We start from the raw sequence: 24,971 nt of genomic DNA on the forward strand, positions 1-24,971 counted from the left end.
CATGAAAGTTAAATGAGAAGCCACAATTAAGAAAGAATCTTTGCAATTCATGTATTTAATAAAGGCTTATAGCCAAAATATAAAACAATCCAAGTTTTACAAATCAGGAGAGGATATAAAAAGACTGTTCAACAAAGACAAAGAAATGACAGATCAGCACATGAAGAGATACTTGACAGGGTATGAAAACTCACATAAAAACCACAAAAACACACCAGTGAATTATTTTAATTAGCTAAAATTAACAAACTGCCACATAGACCATTGACAATGTAAAATGACCGGAACTCTCATTTACTAATAATGGGAACATAAAGTGGTATGATTGCAACTAAAAACCGCTTTGTAGTTTCTTAAAAATTTAAACACCTTTCCAGCTATGCTATCTCTAGCTATTAAACTAAGAGAAATGAAGGTATTTCTTCATAAAAAATTTGCAGACAAAGGTTCACATCAGTAGTGTAACTGTGAAAAACTGGAAATATTCCAAATTATTGTCAACAAGTAAATATAAAGATCTATCATTCAATAAAAAGAAATGAAATAATGACAAATCCAACAACATGGAAGGATCTTTATTCTAAAATAAGACAAACAAAAAGGAATATATAATCTAGGATGTCATTTATATAAAACTCTAGAAAATGCAAACTAACCTGAAGTTATAAAAAGCAGTAGAGTGATTATCTGACAAAAGTGGGGGAAGAGAAAAGGAAGGGAAGGGATAATAAAAATATATGAAGAACTTTGGGAATGATGGACATGTTTACTTTTATTATGGTTCTAGTATTATGGCTACTTACACATGTTAAAATTTACCAAATTATATACTTTAAAACTACCATTGATAGATGTCATCTACCAATTACACTTCAACAAAGCTTTTAAAAATAGCATTAATAATTAAAAAATAAAATGGGGGGAACTTCCAGAAATATGGTGCAGTGGCAAGTAGCACAGAAAGAGCCTCTCTGAGAGTTGCTATCCAGACACTGGAATATAGTAACTCCAGGAAGACAAGTAAGAGGGAAGTGAGTCTCCTGGATCCAAGAAGGATCTGAAGCAAGAATTGTAGCCCATGGAGAGAGTGAAGAGAAACTTCAATGAAGAAGGAGGTACCTGGTGAAGCTCTCCTGAGTGGGGATGGACTGTATGCGAAGAGCATGGGAGGAGCCTGAAGATACACAGTGACTGCTGGTAGCACAGGAGGCCACCCTGGAGACATACAGTGGTGGAGGGGAGTGGTGGACATGGAGGACTGCACTGGCTGGGGGCTGAGGGCTCAGTCATCCCACAGGAGAGAGCAAATGGCTGGCCAGGAGCCATCTTAGAAAGGGGCCAACTAAGCTCAGAACTCTGGACAACTGTTGGGTCCATCTAGCATCTTCCTGGCTGAGTTTAAGCCTGCATAAGAGGCAATGACTGCTCCAGGCTGATTGGGTCTGGTCTTAGACCCCATGGCCAAAATACAGACTAAACTCTAGGAGAAATAAAGGTGTAGGCCTGCTGAGATTATCCCAAAGTTAGGTGTACCCCGTAGTCCTCTATCCTTGCTTCTAATCTCTTCCTCTTCTTCTACTTCTTTATTCTTTCCCTACTTTCTTTCACATTTTAACCCCTGAGGATAAAATTGACATACTAAAAACTTATATATTGCATAGACTTTTCTGGTTTGTTGTAGGCCTGTTGAGATTATCCACTACTCCACCATAAAGCTACTGCTGACTTGTTGGGATAAACCTACACAGTTCTGGACTGTCTCCACATGTTGTCTACCAGTGACAGCAGAGAAAAAATTTTAAGTGGACTTTTATTTTTTCCTTCATTGTTTGATATGTTTTTATATGAGTGTGAACATGGTTTTTAGCCTTTTTGTGGTGGTTGTTCGGCTCTGTTCTGTTCTGTGCTGTTCTTTCGTTCTTCTCTCTTCCCTTTCTGTCTTCTGCACCAGTTTCCCAAAGTTAGCATGATACCCCATAGTTCTCTATCCTTACTTCTAATCTCTCCCTCTTCTTCTACTTCTTTATTCTTTCCTTAATTCCTTTTAAATTTTAACCCCTGAGGGTAAAACGGACATACTAAAAGCTTATGTATTGCATAGACTTTTCTGGTTTGTTGTAGATTCTGTTATATAAACACAAAGCTGGTTCATGAGGTTAAAGGTGGTAAAGTGGTGGTTTGTGTTTGATACTACTGTTGTTGCTGGTGGAGCTACTTTAGCCAGGGGTGGAATTATTGTTCTAACTGGCTGTTCTTCCTGGTGTTCCAAGACTGAGACTGACTAAGGGTCTTGGAAGGCCCTATGGGCCAGTGCCAAAGAGCCAAGGGCTTGGCCAACCAGGCAGCAATTTCTCATTCCCAGTAAATTGAAGAGGTAGAATCTTGCAACAGACTCAAAACCCAAAAGCCTGCTACATCTGGAAGACATCTTGGAGAAGTACTTATTTCCTGAGGGTTTTAAATACTAGCAATGAAGCAACTCACCATAGGCAATTCACAAGCATCAATGCAGTAATTAAACTAAAGGAAAAAAGCAAGCCAACAAGCAAGCAAGAAAGAAAAGAAAATAAGAAGACACTTAAGCAAGACACAACCTCAGACATTCAGGTCACCAAAGGCAGACCCAGGGGCCAATAAGGTGGTACAGTCTGAAAGCTACCCACCTGGTCTCTCTGAAGTAGTAATAACAAAGCAACTGAAGAAAGCTTTTGAAAAAAATCAAATCAGAAATAATTGCTCAGATCACCGAAGAGATGGTGTTCCTAATGAAAACCATGTTTAGTGACTCTAGAGCAGATACAGAAAAAAAAATAGAGGAGCTTAAGAAAATTATGGAGAAGATGTTATCATGAATGATCAACATAGGAAAGGAATGGAACACATAAGACAGATTCAGGCAGATACCCAAGAGAATAAAAATTCCACTGAAAGTATCCCCAGCACAATGAGACAATGTGAGGACAGAATCTCAGATATAAAAGACAGGCTTGTGGTTAGCAACCACAAGAAGAAAGATTTCTTAAAAATAGCAAGGGATCATGAGAAATCAATCCAGCAGCTGCTATATGATGCAGGGAGGAATAACTTAAGATTGATTGGAGTCAATGAAATAGCAGGAGATAGCACAAATGATAAAAAACTGTTCACAGACATCATGGCAGAAAACTTCCCTGGTAGGGAAAAAGAATTTGACATACATAAAGTGAGGCATATAGAATTCCAATTAGCCATGATTAAAAAAAAATCACAGTAAGGCGTATTATAGTCAAGATTCCAGAAATTCAACACAAGAATAAAATAATAAAATCTGTTAGAGAAAAGAAACAAAGCACATATAAAGGAAAGCCCATCAGAATCACAGCTGATTTTGCATCACAAACCCTCAAGTCAAGGAGAGCTTGGAGTGAAGCATTTTAAGCTCTAAAGGCAAACAAACTCCAAAACTGATGGAGAAGAAAGATACTTCTATGACAAAGAACAACTGTGGAAATTTATGATCACCAAAACAGCACTCAAAAAAGTTTTGAAGGGCATTCTAGAAAGAGATAACAAGGACTACAATTCCATGAAACCTAACAGAAAAACCCAACAGACAAAGCAAACAATTACACAGAGGGGGTAAAGAAGGAAGGAAAAAGAAAAAAAGGGGGGAGGCCAACACAGGAAAATAACATGATAAGGATAAATCAATACATATGCTATAACCATGAATGTTAATGGTCTCAATTTACCAATCAAAAGATACAGACTGGTAGAATGGCTCAAGAAGCAAGATCCAACAATATGCTGCATAAAAGAAACACATTTAATTCAAAAGGAAATTCACAGACTGAAAGTCAAAGGATGGAAAACAATACTCCATGCAACAAGAACCCAGAAAAAAGCAGGGGACACTATTCTATTCACAGACAAAGGGAATTTCAAACCAAGACTGATTAAGAGACAAAGAAGGTCACCACAGCCTTGTAAAGGGAACAGTCCAAGAGGAGGAGGTAAGAAACCTAAATACATATGTAACAAATACCAGTACACCCAACTATATAAAATAAGTATTAATGGACATGAAAAATTAAATAAGCACTCCAACTCTCACAAAAAGACTGATCAACTAGACAAAAATTCAAGCATAAAAGAACTGAACCAAACTTTTCAACAAATGGACTCAGTATATGTCTATACTATTCCACCCCAAATCAGAATACACATTCTTCTCAGCTGCACATGGGACATTTTCCAAAATACACCACATACTAGCTTATAAACATGCTGAAGTAAATGTAGAGGGACTGAAATTACCTCATGCACATAATCAGACCATAGTGCAATAAAACTGGAAATTAATGGTAAAAGAAACCACAAGAATTTCACAAATACATGAAAATTAAATGACACACTCCTGAACAACCAATGGGTCACAGATGCAATTAAAGAAGAAATCAGACAGTTTCTACAATTAAATGATAATAACAATACAATATACTGGAACTTATGGGACACAATAAAAGCAGTCCTAAGAGGGAAATTAACAGCAGTGGATACCCATATCAGGAAAACAGAGAAAGCTCAAATAAACAACCTAATGTTGAAACTTAAACTTCTAGAGGAGGAAATTATAAACATGAGAGCAGAAATTAATGCCATAGAGACTAAGAAAACAATACACAGAATCAGTGAACTGAAGAGTTGGTTCTTTGAAAGCTTAAATGAAATCGACAAACCTTTAGCCAATCTTATCGAGAAAAGAAAAGACGCAAATCTACATACTTAAGAATGAAAACAGTAAAATCACAATGGACCCTGCAGAAATCCAGAAGATCATCTATACCTACTTTGAGAACTTGTATTCTAATCCAATAGAAAATGCAGAAGAAATGGACAGATTCCTAGATACATATGAATTCCCAAATCTGAATCAAGAAGATATAAAAATCCTAAATAAAACAATATCAGTCAATGAAATTGAAGATGTAATTAACTTACCGAAAAAGAAAAGCCCAGGTCCCAGTTAATCCACTTCTGAATTCTACAAGAAATTTAGCAAAGACCAGGGGCTGGGGATTTAGCTCAGCAACACAGCCCCTGCCTGGCAAGCGCAAGGTCATGAGTTCAATTCCCAGTACCAGAGAAAAAACAAACAAAACAAAAAATTTTAGCAAAGACCTAGTACCACTACTTTTTAAATTATTTGATGAAATTGAAAGGAAGGCAATACTTCTAAATTCATTCCTGGAAGCAAGTATTACATGATACTATAACCAGAGAAGGACCCAACTAAAAAAGAGAACTACAAGCCAATCTTCCTAATGAACATAGATGCAAAAGTCCTCAATAACATACTGGCAAACAGAATACAGCAAATCATTGAGAAGATCATACACTATGACCAAGTTGGACTCATCCCAGGGATGCAGAGATGGTTCAACATATGTAAATCAATAAATGTAATACACTATATTAACAGGGCCAAGGACAAGGAAATTATTGTTTTTGAGATCTGAGGTGTTTTGGAGAATATATTGAGATAGATAATACATTATCTTTCAGCTTACTTGAAAATTGACTCTATTTGATTTCGACCCTCAGCACAAAACATATTGAACATGAAAAAACAAGGCAACAAAATGTCCCCAAAGATTTCCAACTGTCTGAAAGCAGATTCAAGGGATATCAATGGAAAGGAGAGCAAAGGCCAGAGAGCTAAGCCATGCAAAGTGATTAAAAGGAACTAAAGAAACTTGGTGAATTAAAAGAGGATATAATCCAAGCATTAGTGGAACTAATAAATTGACTGCTGTGGATATGAGATAAACAAAAAATTGGAAGAGCTGACTATTCAGTTCAAAACATGAATGATAAATTTACCAAAACTATAGATTCCACAAGAAGGTATAAAACAAATTCTATAGAATTCATAAACAGCAGAGATGAACCATAGAAAGACAGCATTTCAGAAATTGAGGCTAAAACAGAAATTCATAATGAATGACTTGGAGAAGCTTTAAAAATGATTAAATCAAGAAGTCATGCAACAGTTAGTAGGTGATAAGAAAACTAAACTAAGGTTAATCAGAGTTAAAAAGAAGTCAGAAGATAGCATTCATGGAATTAAAAAATCTTTATAGAAATCATAGAGAAAATTTTGCAAGTACGAGGGAAGAACTCAATCTATAGATAAGTGAACCTTACCAAACACCAAATACTACCATTAAAAACAAACTCTCCATGACACATCAGTCAAAATCCCAGATGTCTATTCAACAAAAAGACAATGTTAAAGCTGTCAGACACAAGCAAAAAAAAATTATCTATAAAGATAAATCCAAAGCTTAGAGTGAAGTGTTCCAAGTCCTAGAGAAAACAACTTGAAACCCAGACTGATACAGTATATCCTGCAAAACTATCTGTAAAAACTGATGCAGAGAGACATCTTCAGGAAGCCAGGTGAGTCTGAGCCTTGCTTCCCTGACCAGCGTGCAAGGCAGGTGAAACCTCGGGCACCCTCTGGGGCCTCAGTGGCTATCCGCCACACCCATAGCATGTTGGCCCAGGCTGGACTGAACCCTGGACATCTTCAGGAAGCCTGGTGAGTCTGGGCTCTGCCTCCCTAACCAGTATGCAAGGCAGGCAAAACCTCGGGTACCCTCTGGGGCCTAGAAGGCTCCCTGCCACACCCACAGTGTGTCTTCCAGGGCTGGGCTGAACGTTAGACACCTTTAGGAATCCGGTGAGCCACTTTGGTGCCTCCCCCACTCGGGTGTGAGGCACGTGGAGCCCTGGACAACTTATGGGGCCTTGGTGGTTACTGCCAGAACAACTCACACCCCTCTGGTAGCTCAGCTGAAACCTGAACATAGTCAGTGGCCTCGGGAGCTCACCCTCACCCCTCCCCTTCCAGTGTGGGAAGCAGGCTCTGTCCTGGGCAATATCTGAACCCTCAGTGAACATGACCTGCATCCCCCTCTACTCTTGTGGAAGCTGGGCGGAATCCCAGACAGCCTTAGGAATGCCTGCGAGCCTCCCCTACTCTTCCCACACAATCCTGGGAGCCAATTCACACTCCTGAAGGCAAAAAAAGGTCAGGAGCATCTGGGACCCCACCTTGCCACCACTCACCAGCACAGGAGCTACACTAAGCACTGGGCATCTTCAGACTCTTGCTCTGCCACTCACACAATCAAGACACTGAGACTGTACTACAGGGAATCTCTGGTTCTTCAAAAATGACAAACGAAGGAGCAAAATGCAATCCCAGACTTCCACACCATCCAAAACAAGTCAAGGAGGCATCAACACAGAAGAACCTCGAAATCATAAACCTGAAATTTCTGAAATGATAGCAACTGAAGTAAAAGAACAACTTCATCAGGCCATAGAATACAACAGATCAGAAATAATGTTTCAGGTGAGAGAAGAAATAACAACAATAATGAAAGAAATGTTTAGCATATCCAAAGATTATATAGACAAGAAAATAGAAGAGCACAGACAATTCAGTGAAACATTCAGGGAACAATATAGGAAAGAACTAGAAGGTATGAAACAGATGCAAACAGATATCCAGGAAATTAAAAATTCCACTGAAAGCTTGCAAAACCGCCTGAATGAAGCTAAAGATAGACTTTCATACCTTGAAGACAGCATTGCCACTAATGAATGTGAAAGGAGGGATCTCTTAAAAACAACAAGAAACCAGGAAATAATAATTCAACAACTGCAAGATGAGGCAAAGTGAAACAATGTCAGATTAATAGGTATTAATGAAACAGCAGGTATCAACACAAATGACATAAAAAGACTACTTGCAGAAATAATAGCAGAAAATTTCCCAGGCATCATAAAAGAATTGGATATCCAGATAAGTGAAGCATACAGAACTCCAGTTAATCATAACCAAAATAAATCTACACCCAGACATACACTGATCAAGATCCCAGAAACTCATCAAAAGCTCAGAATATTAAAAGCTGTTAGAGAAAAGAAACAGATCACCTATAAAGGAAAGCCTATCAGAATCATGGCAGACTTCTCAACACAAATCATCAAGGCAAAAAGAGTTTAGAGTGAAGTATTTCAGGTACTGAAAGAAAACAACTTCCAACCCAGATTGATGTACCCTGCAAAGCTATCTTTCAAATTTAATAGAGAAATAAATATTTCATGATAAAGAACAGCTGAAGAAATTCATGAGCACTAAACCAATCCTACAAAAACTACTAGAAGATATACTAGAAAGAGATAAAACAGACCACAACTTCAAGAACAACAACAGAAAGGAAACAACAGGCAGAACAAGCAATTAAACAGACGGAAAAAGGAGGATGCAACAGCAGGAAAATAGCATGACAAAAATAAGCCAGTACATATCCATTATAACCATCAATGTAAATGGCCTCAATGCACCAACCAAAAGAAGCAGACTTGCAGGGTGGATTAGGAAACAAAACCCGACTATATGCTGTATACAAGAAAGGAATTTCAAAACTGAAAATTAAAGGATGGAAAACAATGCTTGATGCCACAGGAACCTAGAAAAAAGCGGGTGTAGCTATTCTGTTTGCAGAAAACGTGAACTTCAAACCAAGAACAATCAAAAGAGACAAAGAAGGTCACTACATACTTGTGAGGGGGAAGCGCCAAGAGGAAGAGATAACAATCATAACCATCTACGCACCAAATATAGGAGCACTCACCTATATAAGACAAATTCTAACAGACATGAAAAATGATATAAGTAGCAACACAGTCATAACTGGGGACTTGAACACACCATTGTCACAAAGAGATAGATCAACTAGACAAAAAACTGGGAAAGAAATAATAGAACTTAACCTAACGTGTGAACATATGGACTTAGTAGACCTTTACAGTGTTCCACCCAACAGCATCAGAATATGTATTCTTCACAGCTGCACATGGGACGTTCTCTAAAATAGACCATATATTAGTACATAGAACATGTTTAAGTAAATGCAAAGGAATTGAAATTATCCCATGTACACTATCAGAACATAGTGCAATGAAATTGGAAATTAATGACAAAAGAAAACACAAAAACTCCATAAACAGTGGAAAATTAAATAACATCCTCCTGAACAACCAATGGGTCACAGATGAAATCAAAGTAGAGATTAAACACTATTTACAATCAAACGAAAATGAAGATACAACCTACAGGAACCTGTGGGTTGCAATGAAAGCAGTTCTCAGAGGGAAATTTATAGCGGTGAACTCCCACCTTAGGAAAACAGAACAAGCACAAATAAATAATCTTACGCTGCACCTCAAGTTCCTAGCAAAAGAAGAGCAAATCAAATCCAGAGCCCAAAGAAGGCAGGAAATTATAAAGCTCAGAGCAGAAATTAATGCAATGGAGACTAACAAAACATTAATGAAACGAAGAGTTGGTTCTTTGAAAGAATAAATAAAATAGATAAACCCCTAGCCAACCTTATCAAAAAAGGAAAGAAAAAACTGAAGTACACACAGTAAGGAATGAAAGGTGTGAAATCACTAGAGATCCTGAAGAAATTCAGAAGATCATCAATACCTACTTTGAAAATCTTTACTCTCATAGGATGGAAAACACAGAGGAAATGGACAGATTTCTAAATACATATGAATGACCAAACTGAATGAAGAAGATATAAAAATCCTGAATAACTCAGTATCAGCCAGTGAAACTGAGAATGTAATTAAAAACTTGCCAATGAAGAAAAGCCTGGGTCCTGATGGATTCACAGGTGAATTCTACAAGCAATTTAGGGAAGATTCAACACCAATTCTCAAACTCTTTAATGAAAGTGAAAGGGAAGGAATTCTCCCCAGCTCATTCCTGGAGGCAAGTATTATTCTGATACCAAAAAAAAGAGAAAGACCCAACCAAGACAGAGAACTACAGACCAATCTCCCTAATCAATATAGATGCAAAAATTCTCAATAAAATACTACCAAACAGAGTACAACAAGTCATCAAGAAGATTATATACCACGACCAAGTGGGATTAATACCAGGAATATAGGGATGGTTCAATATATGCAAAACAATCAATGTAATATACCATGTCAATAGAGCCAAGGACAAAAATCACATGATCATCTCCATCGATGCAGAAAAAGCCTTCAAGAAAGTCCAACTCATTCATGTTGAAAACCCTGCAGAAAATAGGAACAGATGGCCTTTATGTCATGCTGATCAAAGCCATCCATCTATGATAAACCAACAGCTAACATCATACTAAATGGTCAAAAATTGAAAGCTTTCACTTTAAAATCAGGAACAAGACAGGGATGTCCACTGTCACCACTCCTATTCAATATAGTTCTGGAAATACTGGCTAGAGCAATTAGACAAGAGCGAGAAATAAAAGGAATAAGGATAGGAAAGGAAGAAGTGAAAATGTTATTATGCACAGATGACATGATACTCTACATAGAAGACCCCAAAAACTCCACCAAAAGGCTCATGGATTTAATAACCAAATTCAGTCGCATAGCTGGATACAAAGTTAACACTCAAAAGTCAATAGCATTCCTGTACACAAGGAACAAACAGACTGAAGGAGAAATTATGGAAACCACACCTCCCACAATAGCATCTAAAAAGATGAGATACTTAGGAATTAATCTAACAAAAGAAGTAAAAGTTCTATACAGAGAAAATTATAGTACTCTGAAAAAAGAGGTCAAAGAGGATATCAGAAAATGGAAAGATACTCCTTGCTCATGGATAGGAAGAACCAACATTGTGATAATGGCCATACTCCCAAAATTGTTGTATAGATTCAATGCAATCCCAAACAAAATACCATTAGTATACCTCATAGATCTACAGAAAACACTCCTAAAGTTCATCTGGAACCAGAAGAGGTCTAGAATAGCAAAAGAAATCTTAGGAAACAAAGCAAAGGCAAGAGGCATCACAATTCCTGACTTAAAATTATATTACAAAGCTACTGTGATAAAATCAGCATGGTACTGCACAAAAACAGAACTGCAGATCAATGGAACAGATTAGAAGATACAGATACAACTACAAATATACTCAGTCACCTTATCTTCGACAAAGGGGCCAAACATGTTCAGTGGAAGGAAGATTGCCTATTTAATAAATGGTGCTGGAAGAACTGGCTTTCCACATTCCGAAGACTAAACCTAGACCCATGTCTTTCACCATGCACTAAATTAAAGTCAAAATGGATCAAAGATCTAAATATTAAAACAGAAACATGAAAAAAAAAATCTTGCCAGTTACACATTGGACAGAGGATTAATATGTCGAATATAAAACAAATAAAATAATTAGACCTCCAAAATAAAAGACATCCCACTAAAAGGGGAACTGAAATGAACGGACACTTCTCAGAAGAAGAACAAGTGGGTAATAAGCAATACAAAACAACACTGAGATTCCAACTAATCCAAAAAGAATAGCTATGAAGAAATCAAACAACAAACCTTAGGTACTGCAGGGAAAAGGTACCCTTTTCATTGTTGGCAGGAATGTAAACTAGTAAAACCAGTATGGAAGACAGTATGGAGATTTCTCAAAGAACTAACACTAGAAATTCCATTCAACCTAGCTCTTCTCCTTCTCAGTGCCCTCCTGAAAGCATTACTACATCATAATTACACTGATACATGCTTACCTATGTTTATAGCATCATAACTCATACTAAAGCTTCAAAGTGGACTATATGCCTACCAACAGATAAATGGATAAAGAAAATGTGGTATTTATACAATGGAGCACTACTATGGTATAAAGAAGGATAAACTTGAATCATTTGTAGGAAAATGGCACCTCAAGACCACCTCAAGACAACACTAGGCGAAATAAAACAAACATACAAGCTTAAATGGCAATTAAAAAACATCAAAGAGCAAAATAAAAAATATAAAATAGGAAATAGGAAGATAGATCTTTTGGAAATGGGAAGGAGACTAAGATATTGCAGAGAGGGAATTAAAAAGAATTAGTATGTGTTGTACATGTATCAACTATCTGAACAATGAATGTGTTCACTATGCATCACAAATATGTATGAATAACAAAATTGAGTTTGAAAATCTGGCATGTTCAACAATAGGTGATCTAACTTATTCAAGAAATATATATGAAAACTATGAAATTAAAAGTGCTCAAAGTGCTAAAACAGAGTCTAAAAGAATTCTGAAAGTTAGCAAATACTTCCATGTACAAAATTAATGAAATGACCAGTGAGCTAAACTAAAAATCCATATCCAAATACAAGCGAGGAGTTGAAGATATAACAATGAAAAGATAAACATCATTCTCTCTGGCCATCATAAAATTTTGTATGTGATTGTAAAACCTTGCTAATAAAGTCTTATATTCCTCAAGAAAGCTTAGATGGGGATTTAGCTCAGCAGCACAGCGCCTGCCTGGCAAGCGCAAGGTCGTGAGTTCAATTCCTGGCACCGGAAAAAAACCAAAAAGAAAAAAATAAAGCTTAGAAACAAGAAATTACTTTATATTACAAGATTATTTTGAAAACTCTTCTGTCAACTTCCTAGAGAAGCAGTAAAATAATTCACTTTATCAAATGTAGTTTTAGAAATAAAGCTTCTTTTTGAAAAGGTTGGCCAGAGATATAGCTCCGTGGCACAGCACCTGTATGGCAAATACAAGGTCCTGAGTTTGATTTCTAGCACCAAAAATAAGAAAAGAAAAGGTCATACACCAAATTAAAATACATGTAAGGGTTAAATGGAGAAATACAGTAGAAAGAAAAGTTTAAAATTATTATGGATAGAAGGACTCAACATATTAAAATTTATACAACTTTCCATTATTCTGATATTAGCTCACTTGTATGACAAAACAAATGTATTATAGTAAATACTTTGCTGCTTTTCTCACTGCTTAGGAATTCATACCTCTCAATAGCTGTTCTTGTTTTACCACAAGTCCCTGGTACTTTTTAAAAGCTTTCTCATAATCCTTTTTCACGGTTTGGTTTTCAAGGTCTTCATCGAGTAAAAACTTAAGTTAAGGACCATACATTCTAACTGAAACAAAAAGAACCTTGCTGAAAATATTATGAAGAACAACACTACTAAATGTTAAAAGCAATTTTATCTAGTTACTTTCTCTAACAATGGGTCAATAAAATGTTCTCTGAAGGACATTTTAGCCAAAGGTTCAAGAATTTCTTTAGATTCCTAATCCTTGGGTGAGGAAATATTTGAACTTCACCGAATATTTAAATTCCTAATAGCCAAGAAACTATATGAAAATATTTCATTTAAACTGCCAAGAATACAACTTTCAACAGATTATCAAGTGAGTCCATGCAAAGAGTACTGCCTTATAGGGAGTGATTTACTTACTAAGCACAATAGACTCCACTTCAGAGAGATGCCCAGCATATTTAAAGGATGCAGATTAAATCTAAAGCTTTTTAGCACTCTTCAGATTAGATATACCATGAGAAAAATATTCCAAAGAATAAGGTCCACTTTTTTTATTGTTTTACAAAGGAGTGTTTAGAAATGTATGATACTGTGCCCAACAGGAATAATGTTTTCATTTGTCGAAAGGTATCAGTAAACCCTGAGTTCAAAAGAATTTTATTATCATGGCTTGTTGATCTGTAAAACATGTCATACTTCAACAGATATGAACTCAGACAGGACTTTTGACCTAGAAGTATATTACAATAGGCAATATGAGGAATATCTTCAAATCACTAGGAAAATTGTAATGTTGGAAAGAATATCTTTGTTCTATATTACTTCTGTATATAAGACTACAACCAAGGAATATAAGTTATTGGTTGACTAAGCAAAAAATATTATAACACAGTTTGAAAAACAGGAGGAATTAAACCAATACACCAACATTGTTAAAGAACGGACTATACAACTCTGTCAGAGAGAATACATTTACATTGCAAGATAGACTAAACATTATTTCTAAAATTCCTTTCACAGGTTCCATCATTCTATAGCACTCTCAAAACTAAACACTTGTGCCTCAGTTCACAAACTCAATCTTCTCCACAGTTCTAGTTGCAAACTGAACTGGACGAAAACCACATGAAATTTCCCTATAAAGTCACCACTGAACTTAACCACTGACTATGGTTCAGTCCTTATCCAACTTGGTTTGTGACCAGAATCACAGAAAGAATCAAGTTCATAAACTGAGGTACAGCTGTATTTATTAAGATGAGTATTTTTACACTTCACTAAATAAATAATAAAAGACCCAAACTTTAAACTAGCTTCATCACAAAATTTACCTCCATTCCCATCAAATTCACCTTAATACTGAGGGACAAGGGCATAAACAACAATGGTGAGCCATACTTCCACTAACCAATAGATCTCCCTTCTACCTCACTGAGTAATCAAAGTTGGAGAGAGACAAAAGTTACTGTTAAAACTCTATTCTCATACTTTCAATCGTTCATCTTAACCTTCAGTATAATCTTGCATGGTAATACAATTAGTAATATTAAAAAAAATCCTTCCCATCCAAAACTTATAGCAAGAGGTAAGATCAGGTCAAAACTGCACTCTAAAAGGATATCAGCCTTCTTCTTCTTAGAAAGTTCTTCTTGCCAAAGCTCGTGTCTTTTTAGCTCATGATCAATGATATTCATACACAGAGCTCCAATTTTATAGTGAGTGATTACTCCATGAAACTGAGAAAAGCTTTAAAGAAGAGGTTTTAATATTTATTTAAAGGAATACATTTTGAACATATAGGAAATTTGATTTTGGCAGATAATGGTACAAACAACATAGGAAATAAATTTGACATACCATTTCAATAAGTGAATATATCTACAGTATACTCAGAAAATTTGAAATCTTTAGATTACTTTAAACATATTTTTGAGATAGCATCTCACTCTATAGCCCAGGTTGGCCTTGAACTCATATTCCGTCTGCCTCAGCCTCCTGCATAGGATCACTGGACTGCACCACCATGCCCAGTTTAAATACAATTATTTTGGGCCAGGGATGTAGCTCAGCAGCACAGCCCCTGCCTAGCAAGGACAAGGTCATGAGTTTAATTCCCATTACCAAAAACAAATAAATAAAATAAATACAATTATTTTTAAGAAATTGAAAATGAAACACATTTAAAAATTAACAACCAAATTAAACACGCAAAACTTTCTGAGAATTTTCAGACTATTATTTAATAAAATAATTAACTATATTAGACATGTATCTTATTTATTCTACAAAGTTGATAACAGCATAAAAGAGTAAAATAATCAGGTTTTATCAATGTTTCCTAGACAAGTCATAAGTATTTATTTGCTAATGCCAGTATATTTTTAGAAACTACACAGAAGAAAATCTCTAGGAATTAGCAAATTTTCAGTGTCTCAATAAATATCTTTTTAAATAGAATAGAATATTCTACTCAAGTAAATAGAATATTCTACTTGAATAGTATATTCTACTTACATAAATAGAATATTACTATAAATAGAATATTATTAAGCCATATTAAAATAATTTTTCCCATCATTAGTGGGAACATGGGTGGAACATAAAGTTAACTGAAATGAGCTAGGCTTAAGTTAGTATAAAGACAGGTACCACAAGTTCTTTCTTATAGGTAGAAGCTAAGAAAGTTGGTTTTATAGAAGTAGAGAGTAAAAAAATGGTCACTAGAGGCTGGGAAGACTTGAAGGGAAAGATGACAGAGATAGTACAAGGTTGAATAATAGGTACCAGAATATATGTACACAGGAATAATAATTTCTAATGTTCTACAGCATAACAGGATGGCTACGGTTTATCATAATTTAGAATATACTATATAAAGAACTAGGAGAGAAATTCAAAGTTTCTCAATATAAAGAAATAATAAATGTTTAAGGTGATAAAAATGCTAATTATCCTGACTGATCATTACACATTGTATACACGTAGTAATGAATTATTGTACTATATCCCTTAAATATACAGAGTAAAATTGAAATTAAAAAATAAAATTGACCTGGAATTTCAACACTCAGGATGCTGAGGCAGGAGGATCACCATGAGTTTGAAGCCAGCTTGGGCTACATAGTAAGTTCAAGGCCAGCCTGGACTATATAGCGAGACCGTGTCACAAACAAACCAACAGAACAAAAAGAACAGAAAAAAATAAAATTGAAAATAAAAAAATACACGTATAAACAGTATGATGCTCAATGTGTATATACTTGTATTTGTACATATAAGTGTACGTACAACAATATGTACAGTAACAATTAGCATTTACTCTGGGTTAGGCTTTATTACAAGTATTTTAGTTCTTAATTACTTAATCTAAAACTATTGAGCATTCAATCTTTCACTCTGAAGACTGTGTCACTCTCACTATCCAAATTCTACACAAGAACAAAATGAGGCACAGAAAAGTTAAGTAACCCAAGATCACACAGTTAAACAGCAGGGCTTGCATTCAAATCAAGACAGTCTACTTCTACAGCCCATATTGCTAAACGCTAAGCCACTATACTAACCCATTGTGCATGCGTGCATATGTAGGGGTGAGTGGAGACAATGAAAGAGTAACTGAAAGCACGACAAAGAATGGGAATCAAACAAAACTAAAGAGTTCAGATGCAGAGCATAAGCAAACATACAGAAGACTGAACCACTAATCTATAGACTGACAGGAACAAATGGACTGATTTTATTTTATAATTTTTATACTTGCCTGGAAAAGCAAAAAAAGATGTAAATTATGTTTGTAGCTAACTCAACACTTTGCTTCCAGTCTTCTCTCAGGACTCTTGCTAGTGCACCAAGAGCAGTTTCTACAGAAAAAGACAACATAAGAAATGATCATTTGCCTTGACTCTGGTATAAAGGGAGACTGGTTTTGAATGTCTACTTATTAATAAATAACAAAGCTAAGATGGAACTAGGACAAAAAAGTAGGATGATTCTTTCCAATACAGAAAGCTGTTTTCAAAACTAAAATATAACTTTTACTTAAAACATGTCTAAATTGTAAACAAATATAATTTAGTAAAGTAACATAATACTTATATTATGGATGATAACACAAATAATAAAAAGGCCACTCTTTTCTTGACTTGCATTTCTACTTGGAATTTTATTACTATAATTACAATTTTTTTCTTTTTTTAACATCTGATTTAATGTATAAAAAATTACAATACATCTAGAAAAGAATTTTTTGTTTAGAAGACTTATATCTGTTCCACTAAAATAAGTTGACCAAATAAAATTTACACACAAAAATATTTCAGTATCACAGACCAACAGACATAAGTAAAACAAAAGATCTTCCAAAGATTATCTCCCAGGCATGTTAATAAGCTTTACTGTTAGGTTTATACATACAGCAAGGTAAAAACAATTAATTACTAACTGTTATTGTATATTAAGTAAATATAAAGTAATAAGATTAATTTTAAATTAGAGTTGTCCCATAGCTTATGAATTCTTAAAACTACTGAAATAATATATGTGTATATTAAATACAGAAATTATTTCAACTGTCTCTAAGTACCTAGAGTCAACTGCATTTAATAAACTGTATTATTATTCTCTATTGTGGTTATAAAATATCCAGTTTATTTAAGCATTATGGCTAGATTAGAATAAACTATCAGTTATTAATCCACTTAGTGGATTTTAGCAAAATAAAAAATACCCTGCAACAGTATTTCACAGTATTATGAACATTCACAATGTAGAGCCTATAGTATATGCTTTGAACAGAATTATTGTGAGGTTAGATGAATAGTCAGTGTTCATTGTTAACACACGAAAGCTCCATAAGGTCCTACTTAATATGAACCTGATTTAACATTGTTCAATTAAGTAAGTCCCAAAAGGCTTTCGACCATTATAACCTAGACAAAATAGTACTTTTTAATACATTATAGAAATACTCTTCTACAATGTCATGAATGTAGGCTTGGGTTTTGTCACCAATTTCATTTCATTTTCATTTAGTATATAACAGAAAAGTGTCTGAATAAAAATATAGCGATAAGACTTGCACAAAGGTTATCAAGAAATAGCCAAAAGAAAATATAAAGTTTATAAAATGTTAGGGGCTGGGGATTTAGCTCAGTGGCAAAAGCGCCTGCCTGGCAAGCGCAAGGTTGTGAGTTCAGTTCCCGGTACCAGAGAAAAATCAAAAAATAAAAAAAATAAAAAATAAATAAAGTTTATAAAATGTTGAAAACCATCACACATTGGTCTATAGAGTGAATGCAATCACAATAAAGTTTCCACAAAATATGCTAAATTTATCTCATACTGATATATAAAACAAATGTACAGGACCAGCAAAACAAACTTTAAAGAAAAAAGAAGGAAAGATAGGAGCATTTTTCTTACATATCCTACAATTCTAGTCAAAATGCAAAATAAAAGAATGAACACCATTCTATGGGCTTGGGAGATATCAGACTAAAGAAACAGAGAAAGAGCATAAAGAGATCCATGAATCTATGGGAATAGTACCTGGCAAAGAGTAAGTTTTCAAGAAGCGCTTGTTCCATAAAAGAATGGTACACATAGTATAAAAAAGGCACTTTTAAACTTGGGAAAGGATCGAGTATGAAGGATTGGGATAAATGCTGTTCAACTTGGAAAAAAATAAACTTCAAACTCTACTCCTCCACTTAAAAAAAAAAATGAATTCTAGGAAGATTAAAGACCTCCAAAAATCCATTCCTCCATAAGCAAATGAGAAAACTGGTAAAAATGTTCAAAATAAACTTCTTCAAACCTATGTGAACTGAATTTCTATAAAGACTTAAGAGATTTCAGTGGCCATACAGATGAAGACCACAGAATTTACACAATTAACCTACGAAATTCGGTAAACAAATATCATCAATAACAAGCCCCTGAGAGAGAATCTGATTTGCAGAGTTGCCACATGATACTATTTCAACAACGAGGCCTGCAAAGAAACAGAACAGCATGGTCCATACTCACAAAATAAATTAGTCAATAGAAACTGTCCATGAGAAAGTACAGACTTTGAACTGGTGAAATAAAGATTTTAAGTGAGTTATATTTTAAATAACTGAAAGAAACCATGTCTAAAAAATTAAAGGAAAGTATGCAAATATATGAAAGTGATGCTTTGCCAAAGAGGTGAAAACTATAAAAGAGCTAAATAGAAATTCTGTACTTAAAAAACAACTGTCATACAAAACTCATTAAAAGGTCTCAACAGTAGATATAAACTAAAAAAAATCAATATAAAGACACTAGATAATAATTTACATACACATAAAGAAATTAAAAGGATAAACACAAAAAGATAATATAATCATATTTCTGATGGTACTCTTCTATTTGACTTGTAAAAATACATGTGGTGATAGTCATATACTTGTATTGATGGGCTTATACTATATAAGTACAGTAAGTAAGTCTGTGTAGCTGTAGCAATACAAAAGAGTAATGAGCAAACAGGTATTCTGGAGTAAACTTTATAGACTGTTAAAATAAAGCTGGATTAATGTGAACAAGTGCGCTTAAAATTGTTAGTTATAATTCAAGGAAATCAGTCAGAAAATACAGTAACTCAAGAAAATATAGTTATAGAACAAGGGGATTAAAATAGTAAATGAGAAAATAACACAAATAAAAACAATAGTGGAGGAATATAAGAACAAAAATGTAAAAGCTACAGAGAAAGCAAGTATAAAATGCTAGATGCAAATTCTACCTTGCAAGTAATTACATTAATGCTAAGTAGGCTAAACATTATAATGGGTAATACTGGATTTAAAAAGCAATATGATCCAACCATATGTTACCTACAATAGAAACATTTTATATTCAAAGAAATAATTAAGGTGAAAGTAAAAAGATGGAAAAAGATAATCCATGAAAAGGCATGAGAAACAAAATAAAAAAGGGTTAGTATGTAAAATATAAATATTTAAGATATGAAAAGTGTGCATGCATATCCATAATAAGTTATGAATCCAAACTTCACAGAGTTATGAATCCAAACTTCACAATAATTTTTCTATTTGTAATATTTATAGACATAAATCACCATTCAATAGTAGTTCTTCCAAGTTATCAGGATTTCGAGCAAGCTGTAGGATCAGAGCAGAACCCCGAACCTTGTCAGGAATATCTTCATACAGTAACTCAAGGTATTCATCCATGTCATTAATGTTGGCAACTTCATCAATCTGAAACAGAGAGGGAGGAAGTACTTAATAATAGTACACAGATTCACTGTCAAAGGAATAGTATGTTGTGATCAATATACTCCTCTATATAACAATAAGCAAATTTCCAAAGAACTGACAGTAGCGATCTTTTTGTAGATGGAGATTTTAGGTTTTCAGGTACTATGACAAAATGGAATGTATATAAACTCTAAAATTTGTCCGTCAGTATAGGCTATTTTAAATGTAATACAAGCTAATTTGTATCTATTACAATAAGTAAACAATATTTCAAAACATACTGCAATAAAAATATTAAAACATTTTTACCATTTATTTTAAACACAAGCAATAATTTTTGTCATTATCAATTAAATACTTATCATCTACCTTTTTCAGGCAAATCTAAATTCAATCATTTTTAAATTCCACATCCAATTAATGTATATGCATTATTGATGACAAAAGGCAATAGCTTACAAATGAGTCACTTATTAGATCAGAATTCAGAGTCTTACCTCAGTTCCTTCAAAAGGAGGTGGATCTTTAGGTTTGTTTGATTTTTCTTTTTTTTCTGTAAAAAGTTTTTTAAAATTAGCAATAGGTTTTTGGGGTTTTGGAGTAATTTTATTTTTCAGCATATGAGTTTAATTCTAGCTAAACTAGAGACACTAAGACAACTGGTTGATAAAATTTATGTTTTCAAATGTACATAAAAAAGCATATCTACAACCTATCCATCTATTTTAGTGGCTATCTTGTAGAGGAGGAACTAATAAAATTTTTAAGTAATTCCTATGTTACAATTGGGGAATGATTTTAACATCATCTGTTGTTAACTAGATTTACCAACAAGAAGCAAAATAATCCACTTTAAATATTCTTTATTTCCCTCCTAATGCACATTTAAGGTGGGAAGAAGTAAGTTATTAAGGCAAAGAAAAAAGGAATAATTTAACAATCTGAATAATACGACAAGTAACAAAATAATAAGAAATGATAGGTGTATTTACAAGCTAAAATAATATATAATTAAATGATTTTGCTCTGATAAGTAAAAGATCATAACTCTAAAGACAAATATTTAATATATGTATTAATTTAATCCTCAACTCCTAAGTAGGAGGTATCTAAAGATATTGAACACAACTTTCAGTCATTTGTTATAGTGAATTATTTAATTAAAAACAATTTCATTTCCTAAAAAAAAAAAACCTATCAAAGGTGCTTTGTTAGCTGAGTTTGGTGGCACACACCTGTAGTATGAGGTATCCAGGAGGCAGAGGCAGCAGGGTCACAATTTTAAGCCCAGTTTAGGCAATTTAGTGACATTCTGTCTCAAAATAAAATGAACCAGGGGGTGTAAAGTGCTTGCTTATTAGCATGTGAAAGGTCTTGAATCCCACTCCTAGCATTACAAATAAGTAAGTAAATAAATGCTTTCATAATCTGGCTCAAAAAACTAAGCAATGCTTGTACATTAAATCTGAAAAACATCAAAATTTGATTCTATAATTAGCAAATACATATAATAGAGTTACCCTTTACTATTTTCAGAGGACAGAAGCCAATTCAGATGTGGTTATATAATCTCAATAGTTAAATTTTGCTTCAGATAATTTATTATGACAGTGGTTTTAATTAGAAAAGGAAAAAAATCATTTAAGGTAATAAATCACAAAATCAAATACTATTGTTTCAATCACTTTCAGGGCAAGGTTTCTGACTCTGAAATATGAAATACCATGTAGAAAAATATCCTTATATTCCTTTAATTCCTATGAGAGGGATTTGCCATGATGATTTGCCATGAAACCTCAGGGATAGGGGTTTCCCCAGTATAAAGACATATACTATAATTGCCTTCAGAATTACTAATTTGGTACCATGAAAGATCAATTTTAACTATATTGTAGAACATATACTAAGTATACATATATTAAAACATTAGAAAATCTAATTTGTTCACTTTAAATTTACAGATGCTAGCGCTCATTTATAGACATCTTAGTAAATTTTTGCTTGATAGTTCTTTTCACAAGATAGCATTTATCAATAAGTGATAAGTACTGTATATACTATTTGCTATATGATTAGAAGCAATCAAGTTCAAGTGGCTACATTTTCTTCTAAATAAATGTATACCCATTCAATTTATTAAAAAAATACACAATGAGAGTACAATCTGTGTAACGAAAGTATGTATTAGGCACAAAACATTTTATTTTCTATAGATGCAGAGACTAATTTTTAAAAAGTCCAAAAAAATTTTATTCATTTTCTATATTTAGTCCAGTCAAATTTTCAGCACTTATTTGTTGTTTTGAAAGCACCATTACTTTAGAAATCACCAATGTTAAACAATAGTAAATACTGTGTCCTCTCCCCACACACACCATCGTGGAAGCCACACTGAGCTCTGGACAGCTTTGAAAGCCTTGGTAACCATGTCCTGCCACCCCACAGCTTTGCAGGAACCACGCTGAGCCCTGGACAGCTTTGGGAGCCTCAGTGATTGCACCCCATCCCCAACACCATCGTGGGAGCCATGGTGAGCCCCAGGAATACATGGTGAGCCCCAGGAATACATGGAGTCATCAAAAATGACAAAACAAAAGAGCAAAATACAATCTCAGACTTCCACCCCACCCAGAACAAGTCCATGAGACATCCACATAGAACAGCTTAGAAGTCACACACCTGAAATTTCTGAAATGATAGCAACTGAAGTAAAGAAACAAATCCATCAGGCTATAGAAAACATCAGATTGGAAATAATCTCTCAGGTAAAAAAAGAAATGACAATAATAATGAAAGAATTGCTAAGAACTCTAAAGAAGAAGTAGAAAAAAAAAAACAGACCACCATAGGAAAATGATGGAAACCTTGAATGAACAATATAGGAAAGAATTAGAATGCACAAAACACACTCAAAGAGATATCCAGGAAATTAAAAATTCCATTGAAAGCTGGCAAAACTGCTTCAACAAAGCTGAAGATTGACTTTCAGAGCCTGAAGACAGCATTGCAGCTAATGATCGCAAAAGGAAAGATCTCTTTAAATAACAAGGAACCGGGAAATAACAATTCAACAGCTATACGATGATGCAAAGAAAAACAATGCAATAAAACAGCAGAAGTCAACACAAAGGACATAAAAAGACTATTTGCAGAAGTAATAGCAGAAAATGTCCCAAGCATGGAATAAGAATTGGACATACACTTAATTGAGGCATATAGAACTCCAATTAGCCATAACCAAAATAAACGTATACGGAGACATATAGTGATCAAGATCCCATAAATTCAGCAACAGAACAGCATATTTAAAAGATGTTAGAGAAAAGAAACAGATCACCTATAAAAGAAAGCTCATCAGAATCATGGCAAATTTTTCAACACAAACCATGAAGTTAAGAAGAGCCTGGAGTGAAGGATTTCAGGTCCTGAAAGAAAACTGCTTCCAACCCAGACTGATGTACCCCGCAAAACTATCCTTCAAAATTAATGGAGATATAAAATATTTCCATGACAAAGAACTGAAGAAACTCATGAGCACCAAACCAACCCTACAAAGAGTACTAAAAGATATTCTAGAAAGAGATAAAAACAACCACAATTTCAAGAACAATACAAAGGATCCACCAAGCAGAGCAAGCAGTTAAAGAGAGAGAAAAAGTAGGGAACCAACAGCAGGAAAACAACATGACAAAGAGAAGCCAATACATATCAGTTATAACTATTAATGTAATCGGCCGCAATTCAATCAAAAGAAGCAGACTGGCAGAGTAGATCAAGAAACAAGATCCAATAATATGCTGTATAGAAGAAACACATTTAACTCAAAAGGAAATTCACAGACTGAAAGTCAAAGGATGGAAAACAATACTGCATGTGACAGGAATCCAGAAAAAAGCAGGGAAAGCTATTCTGTTTGCAGAAAATGTGAACTTCAAACCAAGAATGACAAAAAGAGATAAAGAAGGTCACTATATAAGACAAATTTTAACAGACATAAAAGATCAAATAAGCAGTAATACAATCATAATAGAGGACATTAACACACCATTGTCACAAAGAGATAGATCACTTAGACAAAAAAAAAAAAAACCAGCAAAGAAATAACAGAAGCTAAACTTGTAAAAGGTAGAAGAGATATTGTGAAAGGGAAAGAAATTGTTTAAAAGGAAGGAACTGGGATAAAGAAAAAGAAAAAAGAGAGAAGGAAAGGGAGAAAATATATATATATAAATATATATCCTTGTATGTACATACAAGGATAGCTAGGATAATTGTACTGCTGACATCTATTGTGTTATTGAAAGGAACAGTTAATGCTTAATTTTTTTTGACTAATTCTGCATGCGTATATCTGGTACTTTATTTTTTAAAATTTTTTTATTTTTTTGTTTTTCTCCAGTACCGGGAACCGAACTTATGACCTTGCGCTTGCTAGGCAGGCGCTTTGCCGCTGAGCTAAATCCCCAGCCCCTAGTACTTTAAATAACTGATTTAAAGACAACAATATGCAATATGAGAACCAATGTCAAATTCCTACCATCTTGTTTAGCGAAGGTATGTATTACTTCTAATTTTTTATTACTTTTTATTCTCTTTGATCAATCTTGCATTCTTACATCTGATAATCTGAACAAGTTTGTTGACAATAGCAATATGTAATATAACAACCCCTCTTAAAAAATAGTAAATACTGTGATATGAAATTAAATAATTTGTGGTACTTTCCATTTTAATGTCTGTTTTTGTTTTGCTTTTTTTTTTTTTTTTTTTTTTTTTTTTTTTTTTTTTTTT

The 24,971-nt window shown here is 34.1% G+C and overlaps 1 protein-coding gene across 6 annotated transcripts in view; it reads right to left on the minus strand.

Annotated features, from left to right (window-relative positions):
- LOC102004253 (kinesin-associated protein 3) overlaps positions 1–24,971 on the minus strand; it is a 170,370-nt gene that overhangs the window by 97,515 nt on the left and 47,884 nt on the right. For all 6 annotated transcript variants that reach the window (XM_005398164.2, XM_005398165.2, XM_005398168.2 and 3 more), the window contains 5 exons: positions 20,678–20,733; positions 20,039–20,180; positions 16,694–16,793; positions 14,555–14,679; positions 12,898–12,996 (listed from right to left, as the gene is read on the minus strand). In XM_005398164.2, coding sequence (XP_005398221.1) covers positions 12,898–12,996; positions 14,555–14,679; positions 16,694–16,793; positions 20,039–20,180; positions 20,678–20,733 — 522 coding nt within the window. The remainder of the gene's footprint in view (positions 1–12,897; positions 12,997–14,554; positions 14,680–16,693; positions 16,794–20,038; positions 20,181–20,677; positions 20,734–24,971) is intronic.

Source organism: Chinchilla lanigera, unplaced genomic scaffold (assembly GCF_000276665.1).
Source record: "Chinchilla lanigera isolate Chin_1 unplaced genomic scaffold, ChiLan1.0 scaffold00061, whole genome shotgun sequence".
NCBI classification, from domain to species: Eukaryota; Metazoa; Chordata; class Mammalia; order Rodentia; family Chinchillidae; genus Chinchilla; species Chinchilla lanigera.